This window comes from Salmo salar, chromosome ssa18 (assembly GCF_905237065.1).
Source record: "Salmo salar chromosome ssa18, Ssal_v3.1, whole genome shotgun sequence".
In the NCBI taxonomy this organism is placed as follows: domain Eukaryota; kingdom Metazoa; phylum Chordata; class Actinopteri; order Salmoniformes; family Salmonidae; genus Salmo; species Salmo salar.
In genome coordinates, this window is record NC_059459.1 from 28,611,882 (window position 1) to 28,625,790 (window position 13,909).

Sequence of the window (13,909 nt, forward strand, 5' to 3'; positions counted from 1 at the left end):
ATGCAGTGCTGGTCCTATTTAACTATTACTTGATTTTGTATTGTTTATGTTATTTTTATTTAACCTTTATTTAACTAGGCAAGTCAGTGCTGCCCTTAATGAACTCTTACCTGATGCAGTGCTGGCCCTAGTTCACTCTTACCTGACGCAGTGCTGGCCCTATACTAACTCTACTGTACTGTCTCTTAACTTTATTGAGACAGTTCTGAAATGACAGAGAAGGTGGGATAACCAGATTAAAGGGTTGGAGCGTAGTTTGAACCACGACCTGCAGTGGGGAGAGGAGTATACCTGTCTCAGCTGGGAGTGTTGCTGGTAGATCACAGACTCTGAACCTGTACCATCTACCTCTTACCTGATCCAGAGGTAGCCCCTGCTGTGTTACTGGCTCCAGTCTTGCTGTTGTTGTTCAGCTTGGCGTTGCCCTGCAGCAGCTGGAACCAGTCCCTCAGCCTGTCCCCCAGATCAGACAGATCCTGCCCTGTACAACTCTCTATGGGGGAGAGAGGGAGCGAGAGAGAGAGAGAGAGAGAGAGAGAGGGATAGAGGGAGAGGAAGAGCGAGAGGGATAGAGGGAGAAAGTTATTGTATAGCATTGCAGTTTGTGTGTGTGTGTGTGTGTGTGTGTGTGTGTGTGTGTGTGTGTGCTCACCATGCTTGACCTCTGTCTCTGTGGTTGGGGCCGCGGTTGGACAGGGACAAAGACCTGAACACTTCATAGTCAACTCCTTCCTTGTGAGGCACGCCTGCTGCTCCAGTTTACACTGCAACGCACACACACACACACACACCTCTTATCAGGCTATGTATCTCTGTGTTTTGTGTTTATTATCAGTGAATTACAACACGGCTGTAATGTTGTTGTGTCTCTTGGATCTAAAGCTTGTACATAATGCTTCAGATACTGTAAGAGGTTAACAGTGTGGACGGCCTCCAGAGATATACAGATACAGTAAGAGGTTAACAGTGTGGACGGCCTCCAGAGATATACAGATATAGTTAGAGGGTAAGTAACAGTGTGGACGGCCTCCAGAGATATACAGATACAGTAAGAGGTTAACAGTGTGGACGGCCTCCAGAGATATACAGATATAGTTAGAGGGTAACAGTGTGGACGGCCTCCAGAGATATACAGATACAGTAAGAGGTTAACAGTGTGGACGGCCTCCAGAGATATACAGATATAGTTAGAGGGTAACAGTGTGGACGGCCTCCAGAGATATACAGATACAGTTAGAGGGTAACAGTGTGGACGGCCTCCAGAGATATACAGATACAGTTAGAGGGTAACAGTGTGGACGGCCTCCAGAGATATACAGATACAGTTAGAGGGTAACAGTGTGGACGGCCTCCAGAGATATACAGATACAGTTAGAGGGTAACAGTGTGGACGGCCTCCAGAGATATACAGATACAGTAAGAGGTTAACGGTGTGGACGGTCTCCAGAGATATACAGATATAGTTAGAGGGTAACAGTGTGGACGGCCTCCAGAGATATACAGATACAGTTAGAGGTTAACAGTGTGGACGGCCTCCAGAGATATACAGATACAGTTAGAGGGTAACAGTGTGGACGGCCTCCAGAGATATACAGATACAGTTAGAGGGTAACAGTGTGGACGGCCTCCAGAGATATACAGATACAGTTAGAGGGTAACCGTGTGGACGGCCTCCAGAGATATACAGATATAGTTAGAGGGTAACAGTGTGGACGGCCTCCAGAGATATACAGATACAGTTAGAGGGTAACCGTGTGGACGGCCTCCAGAGATATACAGATACAGTAAGAGGTTAACGGTGTGGACGGTCTCCAGAGATATACAGATATAGTTAGAGGGTAACGGTGTGGACGGCCTCCAGAGATATACAGATACAGTAAGAGGTTAACAGTGTGGACGGCCTCCAGAGATATACAGATACAGTAAGAGGTTAACAGTGTGGACGGCCTCCAGAGATATACAGATACAGTAAGAGGTTAACAGTGTGGACGGCCTCCAGAGATATACAGATATAGTTAGAGGGTAACAGTGTGGACGGCCTCCAGAGATCTACAGATATAGTTAGAGGTTAACAGTGTGGACGGCCTCCAGAGATATACAGATACAGTAAGAGGTTAACAGTGTGGACGGCCTCCAGAGATATACAGATACAGTTAGAGGGTAACAGTGTGGACGGCCTCCAGAGATATACAGATACAGTAAGAGGTTAACAGTGTGGACGGCCTCCAGAGATATACAGATACAGTAAGAGGTTAACAGTGTGGACGGCCTCCAGAGATCTACAGATATAGTTAGAGGGTAACAGTGTGGACGGCCTCCAGAGATATACAGATACAGTAAGAGGTTAACAGTGTGGACGGCCTCCAGAGATATACAGATACAGTAAGAGGTTAACAGTGTGGACGGGCTCCAGAGATATACAGATACAGTTAGAGGTTAACAGTGTGGACGGCCTCCAGAGATATACAGATACAGTAAGAGGTTAACAGTGTGGACGGCCTCCAGAGATATACAGATACAGTTAGAGGTTAACGGTGTGGACGGTCTCCAGAGATATACAGATATAGTTAGAGGGTAACAGTGTGGACGGCCTCCAGAGATCTACAGATATAGTTAGAGGTTAACAGTGTGGACGGCCTCCAGAGATCTACAGATATAGTTAGAGGTTAACAGTGTGGACGGCCTCCAGAGATATACAGATATAGTTAGAGGTTAACAGTGTGGACGGCCTCCATATATATAGACAACATAAAGACAAAGGGCTGTGATAAATAGCCTCAGAGGACCAGAGAGTTGTGGTGACGCATCTCTCCCATGTGTTTCTATTGATTTATGCTTTATCTTCTCTGACCTTGTTGAGAATGATGTGTTGAAAAGGGAAATTAAATGACTAAGTTCGATTCATATAAAGGCTCATTTGAGATAAATATAAGAAAATTGTGACTTGTCACTTTGTGTGTGTGTGTGTGTGTGTTGCTGTACCTGGGAGGCGTAGTTGTGTCCGTCAGAGCCACACACAGGACCAGAGGAGGAGATGGGACAGGGCTGACATCCTCCTTCAGGAGACCTCAGGGCAGGCTGCTTCAGTCTACAGAGCGTGCGTGCACACACACACACACATGCACCACGTGCACACACCACACACACACGCGCACCACACACACACACACACAGTATTTGAGCAGGCTGCTTTACTTAAGACACAGAGGACAAAGAGGTTCTATAATGCTTCCAATGGCTTGGTGGCAGCAGTAATGTATACTGAACAAAAATATGAATGCAACACAACAATTTCAACAATTTTACTGAGTTACAGTTCATATAAGGAAATCAGTCAATTTAAATAAATAAATTATGCCCTAATCTGTGGATTTCATATGACTGGGCAGGGTTATCCGTGGGTGGGCCTGGCTCCCAAGTGGGTGGGCCTGGGAGTGCAGTAACACAGCAGGGGCTACCTCTGGATCAGGTAAGCAGTAGATGGTACAGGTTCAGAGTCTGTGATCTAGTAGTAACACCCACTGGGGAGATAGGCCCAGCCAATCAGAATGAGTTTTCCCCACAAAAGGGATTTATTACAGACAGAAATACTCCTAAATTTCACCAGCTGTCTGGGTCGCTGGTATCAGACGATCCCGTAGGTGAAGAAGCCGGATATAGAAGTCGTGGGCTGGCGTGGTTACACATGGTCTGTGGTTGTGAGGCCGGTTGGACAAAGTGCCAAATTCTCTAAAACGACGAATTGGCATGCTGACTGCAGGAATGTCCACCAGAGCTGTTGCCAGAGAATTGAATGTTAATTGCTCTACCATAAGCTGAGGCAGTTTATGGTAGAGCAATTAACATTAAATTCTCTGGCAACAGCTCTGGTGGACATTCCTGCAGTCAGCATGCCAATTGCACTCTCCCTCAAAACTTGAGACATCTGTGGCATTGTGTTGTGTGTCAAAACTGCACATTTTAGAGTGGCCTTTTATTGTCCCCAGCACAAGGTGCACCAGTGTAATGATCATGCCTGTTTAATCCGCTTCTTGATATGCCACACCTGTCAGGTGGATGGATTATCTTGGTAAAGGAGAAATGCTCACTAACAGGGATGTAAACAAAGTTCTGCACAAAATTTGAGAACATTTCTGGGATCTTTTATTTCAGCTCATGAAACATGAGACCAACACTTTACATGTTGCATTTATATTTTTGTTCAGTGTACTGTGTTGCATACATCAGTTCGGCTTCGAATTTCACCTCAGAATAAATCTATATATTTATATTTTATTTTGTGAAAGCTTGTGTTGTGATAATGTAGTTTGATGGAGGTTTTCTACCTGTTAACACATCCACAGACATATCCTGAGGATCCATCCACAGGATCCTATCACAACAACCACAGGGTATTTATAGAGCTAACGACGTACAGTACCAGTACAGTACACCTAGATGTGTTTAATCATCTGTCTGCAGCACAGGAGGTTGGTGGCTCCTTAATTGGGGAGGACAGGCTCGTGGTAATGGCTGGAGCGTCACTCCGTTCCAGCCAATATTATGAGCCGTCCTCCCCTCAGCAGCCTCCTGTAGTCTGCAACACAGCAGTATCATTAAACATCAAGCTGTAATGAGGGAGAGATTAATTAAGAAAACACACTTTACTGTTAGGGAGCTAACCGTAGAAGAAGAATTTAATTCACTAACCTTAGCAACCTTAGAATTACCATTGAATGGGGTGTGAGACCAATCTACACACACTCACCTGTGCTCGAGCTTCTTGCGGTTGACACACACAGCCCTCTGGTATCCCTGGGCGATACACACCTTGTTTCGGCTACACTTCACCTTCTGACAGGGGTCTTTGGTGGTGTCAACATCTGTGGAAAGACAAGAAGATGCCATTTCCATCGCTATTCACATGGCCGTAACACATCTGGACAAGAGGAACACCTATGTGAGAATGCTGTTCATTGACTACAGTTCAGCATTCAACACTATTGTTTCCTCCAAGCTCAGAGTCCTGGGTCTGGACACCACCCTCTGCAACTGGATCCTGGACATTCTGACGGGCACACTCTTAGAAAAAAGGGTTCCAAAACGGTTCTGTGGCTGTCCCCATAGAAGAACCCTTTTTGGTTCCAGGTAGAACTCTGTGGAAATGGTTATACATGGAACCCAAAAGGGTTCTACCTGGAACCAAAAGGGTTTCTTCAAAGGGCTCTCTTATGGGGACAGCGCGAAGAACTCTTTTTGGTTCTAGACTGCGTGGCTTTGCACGACACCAACTCCATCATCAGGTTTATCATGAAGGCAGTCAAATTCCACGTGACCGTTTAGTCACGATAATTAGGCTTCTCCAAGCTGCTGCTGGTCATTAGTAGCCTACCAAACTTGCTAACTGCTTGGTAGTCAGCCCTGTATTGTCCCTCTAATCACTCTGACATCAATGCAAATGTAATCCAAAATCTAATAAAACACTTAATGAGAACCCATGAGCTCATGTTGCACAATATTTCTATAGGCTATGCAATTGCCGAGAAAACAGAGTGATGGCCTTTACTAAAAATAGGAGGATCCCATCAGCTTTCTATAGGCTAGGCCTACTATATTTATTTATCAACTTTCCTAATATTATGCACATTGCTTATTTTTACAACAGGAGTATAGCCTACTTGGCTGGCATGAAAATGAACCACAGGAAAAGCGTCCTCCATTCCCTATTTAAGTGCATTGACGACGTATATTTTCGAGACAGGTGCATGATAATGGTCCATTGTAAATCAAAACAAATTTCACACATATATTATTTAGTACAGTATATTTAAGTAAATACAAGATTAAATCAAGAATAGTCTGATGGGTGACAATATTAGCCTATTATTGATAAGAAACATTGCAATTTTTTTGCAACTTTTTCTAATCATAGTCGCACACCTCATGTGGCCTAGCCCATAGGCCTATATGTTTTGGTAAAGTTTATATCACAACTAAAGTAGCCAAATAACACATTCATCCGATTTACAAGGGGTGTAGAGCCTAACTGGCATACATAAGCAGTGCGTGAGTTTCAAGTTCGGGGAAGATAATTTTCACCATAAAAATGCACCTTTATAATAAAAGCATTACATGCATAATTGCACTTGCGGTCGCTTTTGATAATGGTGTTTTCCCGCTAATGGAACATTCACACTTATAGCCTACAGCCATGTGCGCATGCTACTCTTATAATGTGAAGAAATAGCCTAATAGTTTATCAACATTTTAAACTAAACGTTCTGATCTGTTGCGTCAGCCACATTGCGTAAAAAAGTTATTTTGATGCTAGTGGTTGTATTTATTTGGGATCTATCACATCCCACAAATGTCCCAGACTATGTTTGGAATATTTATTTCTCGCACAGAATAGCATAGGTCAACATTTGTACTATGGAGGATAGTAGATTGACATAGGCTAGTGCTTTTGCTGTTCGTTAGGCCTACTCATCTTGTTGGCTGACGAAAAGTATATGTGGACAGTTATCCAATATCTTCAATATGCACAAGTCACCCACAACAAGTCACCCACAACACTACTCCCATCCACAACACCACTCCCTTCCACCTACGGGTGTCAGGGAACCACAACGAGGCTATCCAGTTCCTGCTCATCAAGTCCCCTCTGATTCCCGTGGTATTGGGATTCTCCTGGCTCCAACGACCCAATCCCCTCATTAACTGGTCTACTGGTGCCATTATGGGCTGAAGCCCGTTCTGCCACGCCCAATGCCTGAAGTCAGCCCAACATGCCCCGGGACGTCTTCCTGGGGGCTCGGAAGGTGCCCCGGACCTCTCCCTCATTCCCGCGGAGTACCAGGACCTCCGGGAGGTGTTCAGCAAGGCCGGACCACGTCGCTTTCGCCGCACCGACCCTATGACTGCGGGATTGACCTTCTCCCTAGCACCACGCCGCCCCGGGGACGTCTGTACTCTGTTGGGACCGGAGACCAAGGCTATGGATACCTACATTGGGTACTCCCTAGCTCACGGATTTATCCATCACTCTTCCTCTCATGCCAGCGTAGGCTTCGTCTTCGTGGAGAAAAAGGACAAGACCCTGCGCCCGTGCATTGACTACCGGGGACTCAATGACATTACGGTTAAGAACCGTTACCTGCTACTACTCATCTTCTCGGCCTTCAAGCCACTCCAGAGGGCCACTGTGTTTTCCAAGCTGGATCTACGGAACGCCTACCACCTGGTGCGGATACGAGAGGGGGACGAGTGGAAGGTTGCCTTCAACATGGCCAGTAGCCACTACGAGTATCTGGTCATGCCCTTTGGCCTCATCAACGCCCCTGCGGTGTTCCAGGCTCTGGTGAATGATGTTTTCTGCAACATGTTGAACCGGTTCGTCTTCGTCTACATTGATGACATCCTCCTCTTCTCCCGCTCCCCTCAAGAACACGTGCTCCACGTCTGGCAGGTCCTTCAACAGCTTCTGGAGAATCAGCTGTTTGTGAAGGCGGAGAAGTGTGAGTTCCATCGCTCCACCATCGTTTTTCTGGGTTACATCATCTCTGCTGGGAGTGTCCAGATGGATCCCGGGAAGGTGAGAGCAGTGATGGATTGGCCTCAGCCTACGTCCAGGGTGCAGCTGCAACGTTTCCTGGTGTTCGCCAATTTCTATCGCCACTTTATCCTGGGTTGCAGCACCCTGGCTTCCCCCGTCAGCACTCACCTCGCCCAAGGTTCCATTCACGTGGTCCCCAGCTGCTGACCGGGGGTTCCGGGACATCAAACATCGCTTCACCACATCTCCCATCCTGGTTCATCTGGACCCATCTCGTCAGTTCGTGGTGGAGGCCGATGCTTCGGACATCGAGGTGGGGGCTGTGCTATCCCAGTGTTCTGCCTTTGACCTCAAGCTACATCCCTGCACCTTCTTCTCCCATCGCCTCAATGCCACGGAAAGGAACTACGATGTGGGGAATCGAGAGCTTCTCATGGTGAAGATGGCATTGGAGGAATGGAGGCACTGGCTGGAGCGGGCGGAACATCCGTTCATCTACCATGGTCCCAGACGTGTCCTCATTCATCGCCGCTTGCACAGTTTATGCACAGAACAACACTCCTCGGCAAGCTCCGGCTGGTCTCCTCCAAACTCTGCCTGTCCCCCACCATCCCTGGTCTCACATCTCCCTGGACTTTGTCACGGGTCTTCCCCCCTCTGATGGCAACACCGCCATCCTGACCATGGTGGATCGGTTCTCCAAAGACGCCCACTTCATTCCTCTCTCCAAACTACCCTCTGCCAAAGAGACGGTGCAGCATGTCTTCCGGATCCATGGACTGCCTGTGGAAATGGTCTCCGACCGGGGTCCTCAGTTCTCGTCCCAATTCTGGAAGGTGTTCTGCACCTTCACTTGGTCGTCGGCCTGCCTGTCCTCCAGGTTCCACCCCCATTCCAACGGCCAGTCGGAGCGAGCCAACCAGGACCTCGAGACCACCCTGTGCTGCCTGGTCGCCACCAACCCAACCACTTGGAGCCAGCAGCTTGTGTGGGTCGAATATGTCCGCAACACCCTTCCCTGCTCTGCCACGGGCCTATCAACCCTCGCTCTTCCCTGAGCAGGAAGAGGAGGTCGGCATACCTTCTGCCCAGTCGGCCCTCCTCAAGACCACCTCCAGGTATCGACGACAAGCAGATCGCCATCAGACCCCGGCTCCCCAGTATCATCTCGAGCAGAAGGTATGGAGTCTCGCAAACCGTCCCCCCGGTTTATCAGCCCTTTCCCCATCTCCAAGGTCATTAGCCCCTCTGCTGTTTGTCTTCTGTTGCCCCGTACCTTTTGTATACACCCTACCTTTCATGTATCCCGTATCAAGCCTGTGTCTCACAGTTCCTTGTCTTCCATTTCCAGGCCCACCCCTCCTCCCCGTGTCGTTGATGGCCATCCAGCGTACACGATGAGATGCCTCCTGAGGGTTCGACCATGGGGCAGGGGTTTCCAGTACCTGGTTGACTGGGAGGGTTATGGCCCGGAGGAGAGGTGCTGGGTCCCTGCTAAAGACATCCTGGACTCAGCCCTCATCGCCGACTTCCACCGCTGGCACCCCAGTCAACCACGTATGTGGGGGGGGTGGGGGGGTACTGTCACGCCCTGATCGGTCTCACCTGTCTTTGTGCTTGTCTCCACCCCCTCCAGGTGTTGCCCATCTTCTTCATTATCCTGTGTACTTATACCTGTGTTTTCTGTTTGTCTATTGCTAGTTCGTCTTGTTTGTCAAGCTTACCAGCGTTGTCCTGTCAGCTCCTGTCTTTTCCCAGCTTCCCTTTTTCTCACCCTCCTGGTTTTTGACCCTTGCCTTTCCTAACCCTGAACCCACCTGCCTGACCACTCTGCCTGCCCCTGAGCCTGCCTGCCGTCCTGTACCTTTGCCCCGGTTGCTGTAATAAACATTGTTACTTTGACACGGTCTGCATCTGGGTCTTACCTTATCCTGATAGACTTATGAAGTGTGTACAGCCTGCGCAAAAAACAAAGCAGAGCTCATACCTTTAAATACCTTTCAAGCTCATACCTTTCAAGATGGAATTCCACTCTGGAAATGGTAACACGTGTCCACTGAAACCAACAACCACAGAGATGCTCTGGCCCAACAGAAAACTAACATCACCATGCCAACCAGTAACCGAAAGGTTGCTGGATCAAATCCCTGAGCTGACAACGTAAAAATCTGTCGTTCTGCCCTGAGCAAGGCAGTTAACCCACTGTACCCCGAGCGCCGAAGACGTGGATGTCGATTAAGGCAGCCCCCCGCAACTCTCTGATTGAGAGGTTGAAGGCATTCAGTTGTACAACTGACTAGGTATCCCCCTTTCCCCAACCACAGCTGAACTGGAGAAAATGCAGAAGCTGCAGGCACTACTAGAGCCTTGCAGGTAATCTTCTCTATCTCACTATTAGTGTTATAATAAGATTGTGTGTGTGTGTGTGTGTGAGAGAGCGCGAGTGTGTAAAGTGTGTGTGTGTGTGTGTGTGTGTGTGTGTGTGTGTGTGTGTGAGTGAGTGAGTTTGTGTATATAAAAAGCCTCTCACAATTGACTGAAGTGATTTTGAATTATCTTTCACTGCAGGTACTTGACTGAACTTCTGGGAGGGGAAGTACATTTCCTGCTCAGTTGTGTTGTCTGATTTGTGCCATCTCCTTCGGGTGATGGAGAGCTCCGATGATGACCCTGCCTACATGATAAGATTCAAGCTAACATTCACAACAGACCTGGAGAAACGCAAGGAAAACACCAAGCTCACATGGCTGAAGATCGCCACAGCACTCGACCCAAGGTTTAAGGACCTTAAGTATCTTCCCAGACCTGAGAGGGGTGAGGTGTGGGCTTTGGTCAGCAACTTGCTGAAGGAAGAGTGGCCTGCACAGCAACCCGATAAAGCAAAGAGTCAGAGCCACCAAAGAAGAAAGTCTGACTTCCCAGTCTGACTTCCCAGTTGCAATGCTTGCGGTTAACCACTGTCACCGATTCCTTCCAAACAACTCATTGTTGAATTTTCGATTTCCAAATTGTTGTGTAATGTTTATGTCCAATGGCCGATGAGCACCGATACGTTTTATCTCTATTTTCTCTTCATTATTTCTCTTCATATGACAAGGATTAAAAAGGATTTGCCAGTAGACTTGATTCATGAATCATGATGATGACTGCTAGCTAAGATTGTGAAAGTAAGATGTTGACATGATCAGTCCAATCAAAGCTACTGTACAAATAACGTGATTTGACGTAATTTCTGTGGCCAATGACCTTGAGCCTTCTGGAAGGGCACTTCTAATCTAAGTCTATGGCAGTACACAGGAGGGCCCACATTATTGATGTCTCCCTTACTAAAAGCGGGTGACGTAGTGTCCCATGAGTGACAGAACACTGAGCCAATCATGGTGCAATGTTCATATTTTCTCCTGGTCTGCCCCAAAACCACAGAAAGCACTGAGCTAGGTTGAAACACCTGTATTTTTGAGCTGCCTGTTTGTACGCGGCTTTATTAACTCAATGATATATGTCTTTTTTTACATTGTTTGCATACTGATATGTGACCCGTATTAATTCCAAAATAACATGGAAAACAGGCAAGCCCCCCCCCCCAATTTTTGTAAATTATATGCTTTTTTTGTTTTTTTGCAAAAAATGTTTTACTGAGGAGTGGCTTCTATCTGGCCACACTACCATAAAGGCCTGATTGGTGGAGTGCTGCATAGGCTGTTGACCTTCTGGAAGGTTCTCCCATCTCCACAGAGGAACTCTGGAGCTCTGTCAGAGTGACCATCGGGTTCTTGGTCACCTCCCTGATCAAGGCCCTTCTTTCCCGATTGCTCAGTTTGACTGGGCGGCCAGCTCTAGGAAGAGTCTTAGTGGTTCCAAACTTTTTCCATTTAAGAATAATGGAGGCCACTGTGTTCTTGGGGACATTCAATGCTGCAGAAATGTTTTGGTACCCATCCCCAGATCTGTGCCTGGACACAATCCTGTCTCGGAGCTCTACGGACAATTCCTTCGTCCTCATGGCTTGGCATTTGCTCTGATGTGCAATGTCAACTGTGGGACCTTATATAGACAGGTGTGTGCCTTTCCAAATCATGTCCAATCAACTGAATTTACCACAGGTAAATTTGTAGAAACATCAAGGATGATCAATGGAAACAGGATGCTCAATTTCGAGTCTCATAGCAAAGGGTCTGAATACTTATGTAAATAATGTATTTCTGTTTTTTATTTTGAATACATTTGCAAAAATTTCTAAAATCCTGTTTTCACTTTGTAATTATGGGGTATTGTGTGTAGATTGTTGAGGATTTTTTTTTTCTTCATCCATTTTAGAATAAGGCTGTAACGTAACAAAAATGTGGAAAAAGAATGCACTGTACATAAACTACTCATCCTACAAAAGACATTTGCAAGACTAGCCACATCCTCTTATTACCTGGCTCCATCTGCACCGTTGTTTAAGAAACGAAATATCTCATCTATTTACGACATTAATGCACGCCAATTATGCACTTCCATCTATAAATACTCATATCTCACAGACAGTTTACCTAAACCCTTCAATGGATCCTTCCAGGTTCATTCTGAAATCCATTTATGTACCACAAGACACTGCGATAATCGTCACCCTCCCTACTGCCGCACCTCATAGTCGCACCTCATAATTCTCTATCAGATACAGAGGTACCATACTCTGGAATTCTTATCTTCACATTGTCAAAACCTCATCATCCCTCAATAACTTCAAGCGAAGACTGGGGGTCAGCCTAATGAACCAAACTACCCAATAATCCCCTCCATGTAACGCTCACATGCACACACACATTTTTTCTTCTATACTGAGTATATCATGTACAATTATAATTAATATGCTTTGTTTGACTGAATCAACTTTTTTTTGGTACTTATATTTGTGATGTAGTTTTCATATCAGCCCTTTTAGGCTTCCAACCTCACCTGCACACCGTTTTTTACAGTTTATATCTGCACTGTTTTGTCTTTCACTTCTTTTCTTTAGTGCGAATAAATAAAACCTAAACTTTCCACTGTATAGCCTTTCACATGTACATCACTATTCAGTCGTTAGCCAGACAATAAGCATTCAATGTCAGATTGTGGTAGTGTGCAGTTCTACAAAACTACCTTGTTTGGTGAACAATGTCTGATGTTTGAGTATTTAGCCAAACAATAAGCATTGCCAGTAAGATGTTGGTAGTCCAAACTGTTGACTGAGTTTTACCTGTGTGTATGAGGTATGTGAGGCCCAGGTGTGAAGGCCCAGGCAGCCTTGTAAATAATAATGTGCTCTTAATTGAAATGCCAGGTTAAATAAAGGAGTATGTGATGGAGGTTAAAGTGTGCAGTAAGAGATACAGAAAGAAACTAACAATGATAATGAACATTTAAAAGCAACTTTATTAACCCTCAACTCAAAATATAGCTACAATCTAAAATGCAAATGGAAAGTAAAAGGTCTATAAAAAGTATTAGTGTATAACTTTGGCGGTAGAAATACACTCCACTACTGAAGCTCTTCTGCAAAACAGTCTTTAAACACAATTTCTAGCGCATCTCTTGCAGAATTAATAGCCTTTCTGGAACATCTCTTGCAGGCAGTATTAGGTCAACCTAGCCTTTTGTACGATGGCTTCCAACATTCTCCAACAATATCCTTGTTGTTTAGGCTTATTAATACACACCATTAAATGGAGAGTAAAATGGGGTTAAAAAGTATTTCTCTGTTGATACACTACATGACCAAAAGTATGTGGACAGCTGCTAGTCGAACAAAATGATGGGCATTAATACGCAATTCTGCCCAAACCATTACAGTGTGTGAATTGTAAAATATATGGTCATGTGTCAAATGTTTGCAGACGGGAGAAGTATGGTATTGAAGAATCTGTGAATGGAAAATATTGCAACTGGCCTGTTAGGGCGAAGGAGGTCGAGATGTCAAGGATCAGAGCTGTACAGCAGATCTCCTATGTGGAGGCGGTGAAGAGAGTCGAAGGGGCAAGAGGCCACAGTGTTGAAAAAGATATGGCGATGGATGCATTACAACCAGTTACTAATGTTTAAAGTCAATCAAGTGTTCTGGACACAATCATTGTGAAGGTGAATTTTGTAGCATTTATAGTCACAGTGATTGATTGTACAGCATAAGTATCTAAGAAGTTGGACAACATATCTGTGAACATATCGAGACATTTTTGGGGCAACAAGACTTCATGTCAGAAGCACTGCAAGGACTACTGTTGCTAGGAAATGTCCTTCTGACCTGATTAGAATTGGGGAGGGTTTTACAGAAAAGCAGGTTGATTTTGATCAGTTAATTTATTTTTTGATAGTTTGTATGATATTTATTATTACCCACCCACACATCTACCC

General features: G+C 45.8%; 1 protein-coding gene across 2 annotated transcripts in view; it reads right to left on the reverse strand.

Annotated features, from left to right (window-relative positions):
• LOC106577213 (testican-2) overlaps positions 1-13,909 on the reverse strand; it is a 73,259-nt gene that overhangs the window by 12,449 nt on the left and 46,901 nt on the right. For both annotated transcript variants that reach the window (XM_014155117.2, XM_014155118.2), the window contains 4 exons: positions 4,748-4,862; positions 2,983-3,088; positions 653-764; positions 356-493 (listed from right to left, as the gene is read on the reverse strand). In XM_014155117.2, coding sequence (XP_014010592.2) covers positions 356-493; positions 653-764; positions 2,983-3,088; positions 4,748-4,862 — 471 coding nt within the window. The remainder of the gene's footprint in view (positions 1-355; positions 494-652; positions 765-2,982; positions 3,089-4,747; positions 4,863-13,909) is intronic.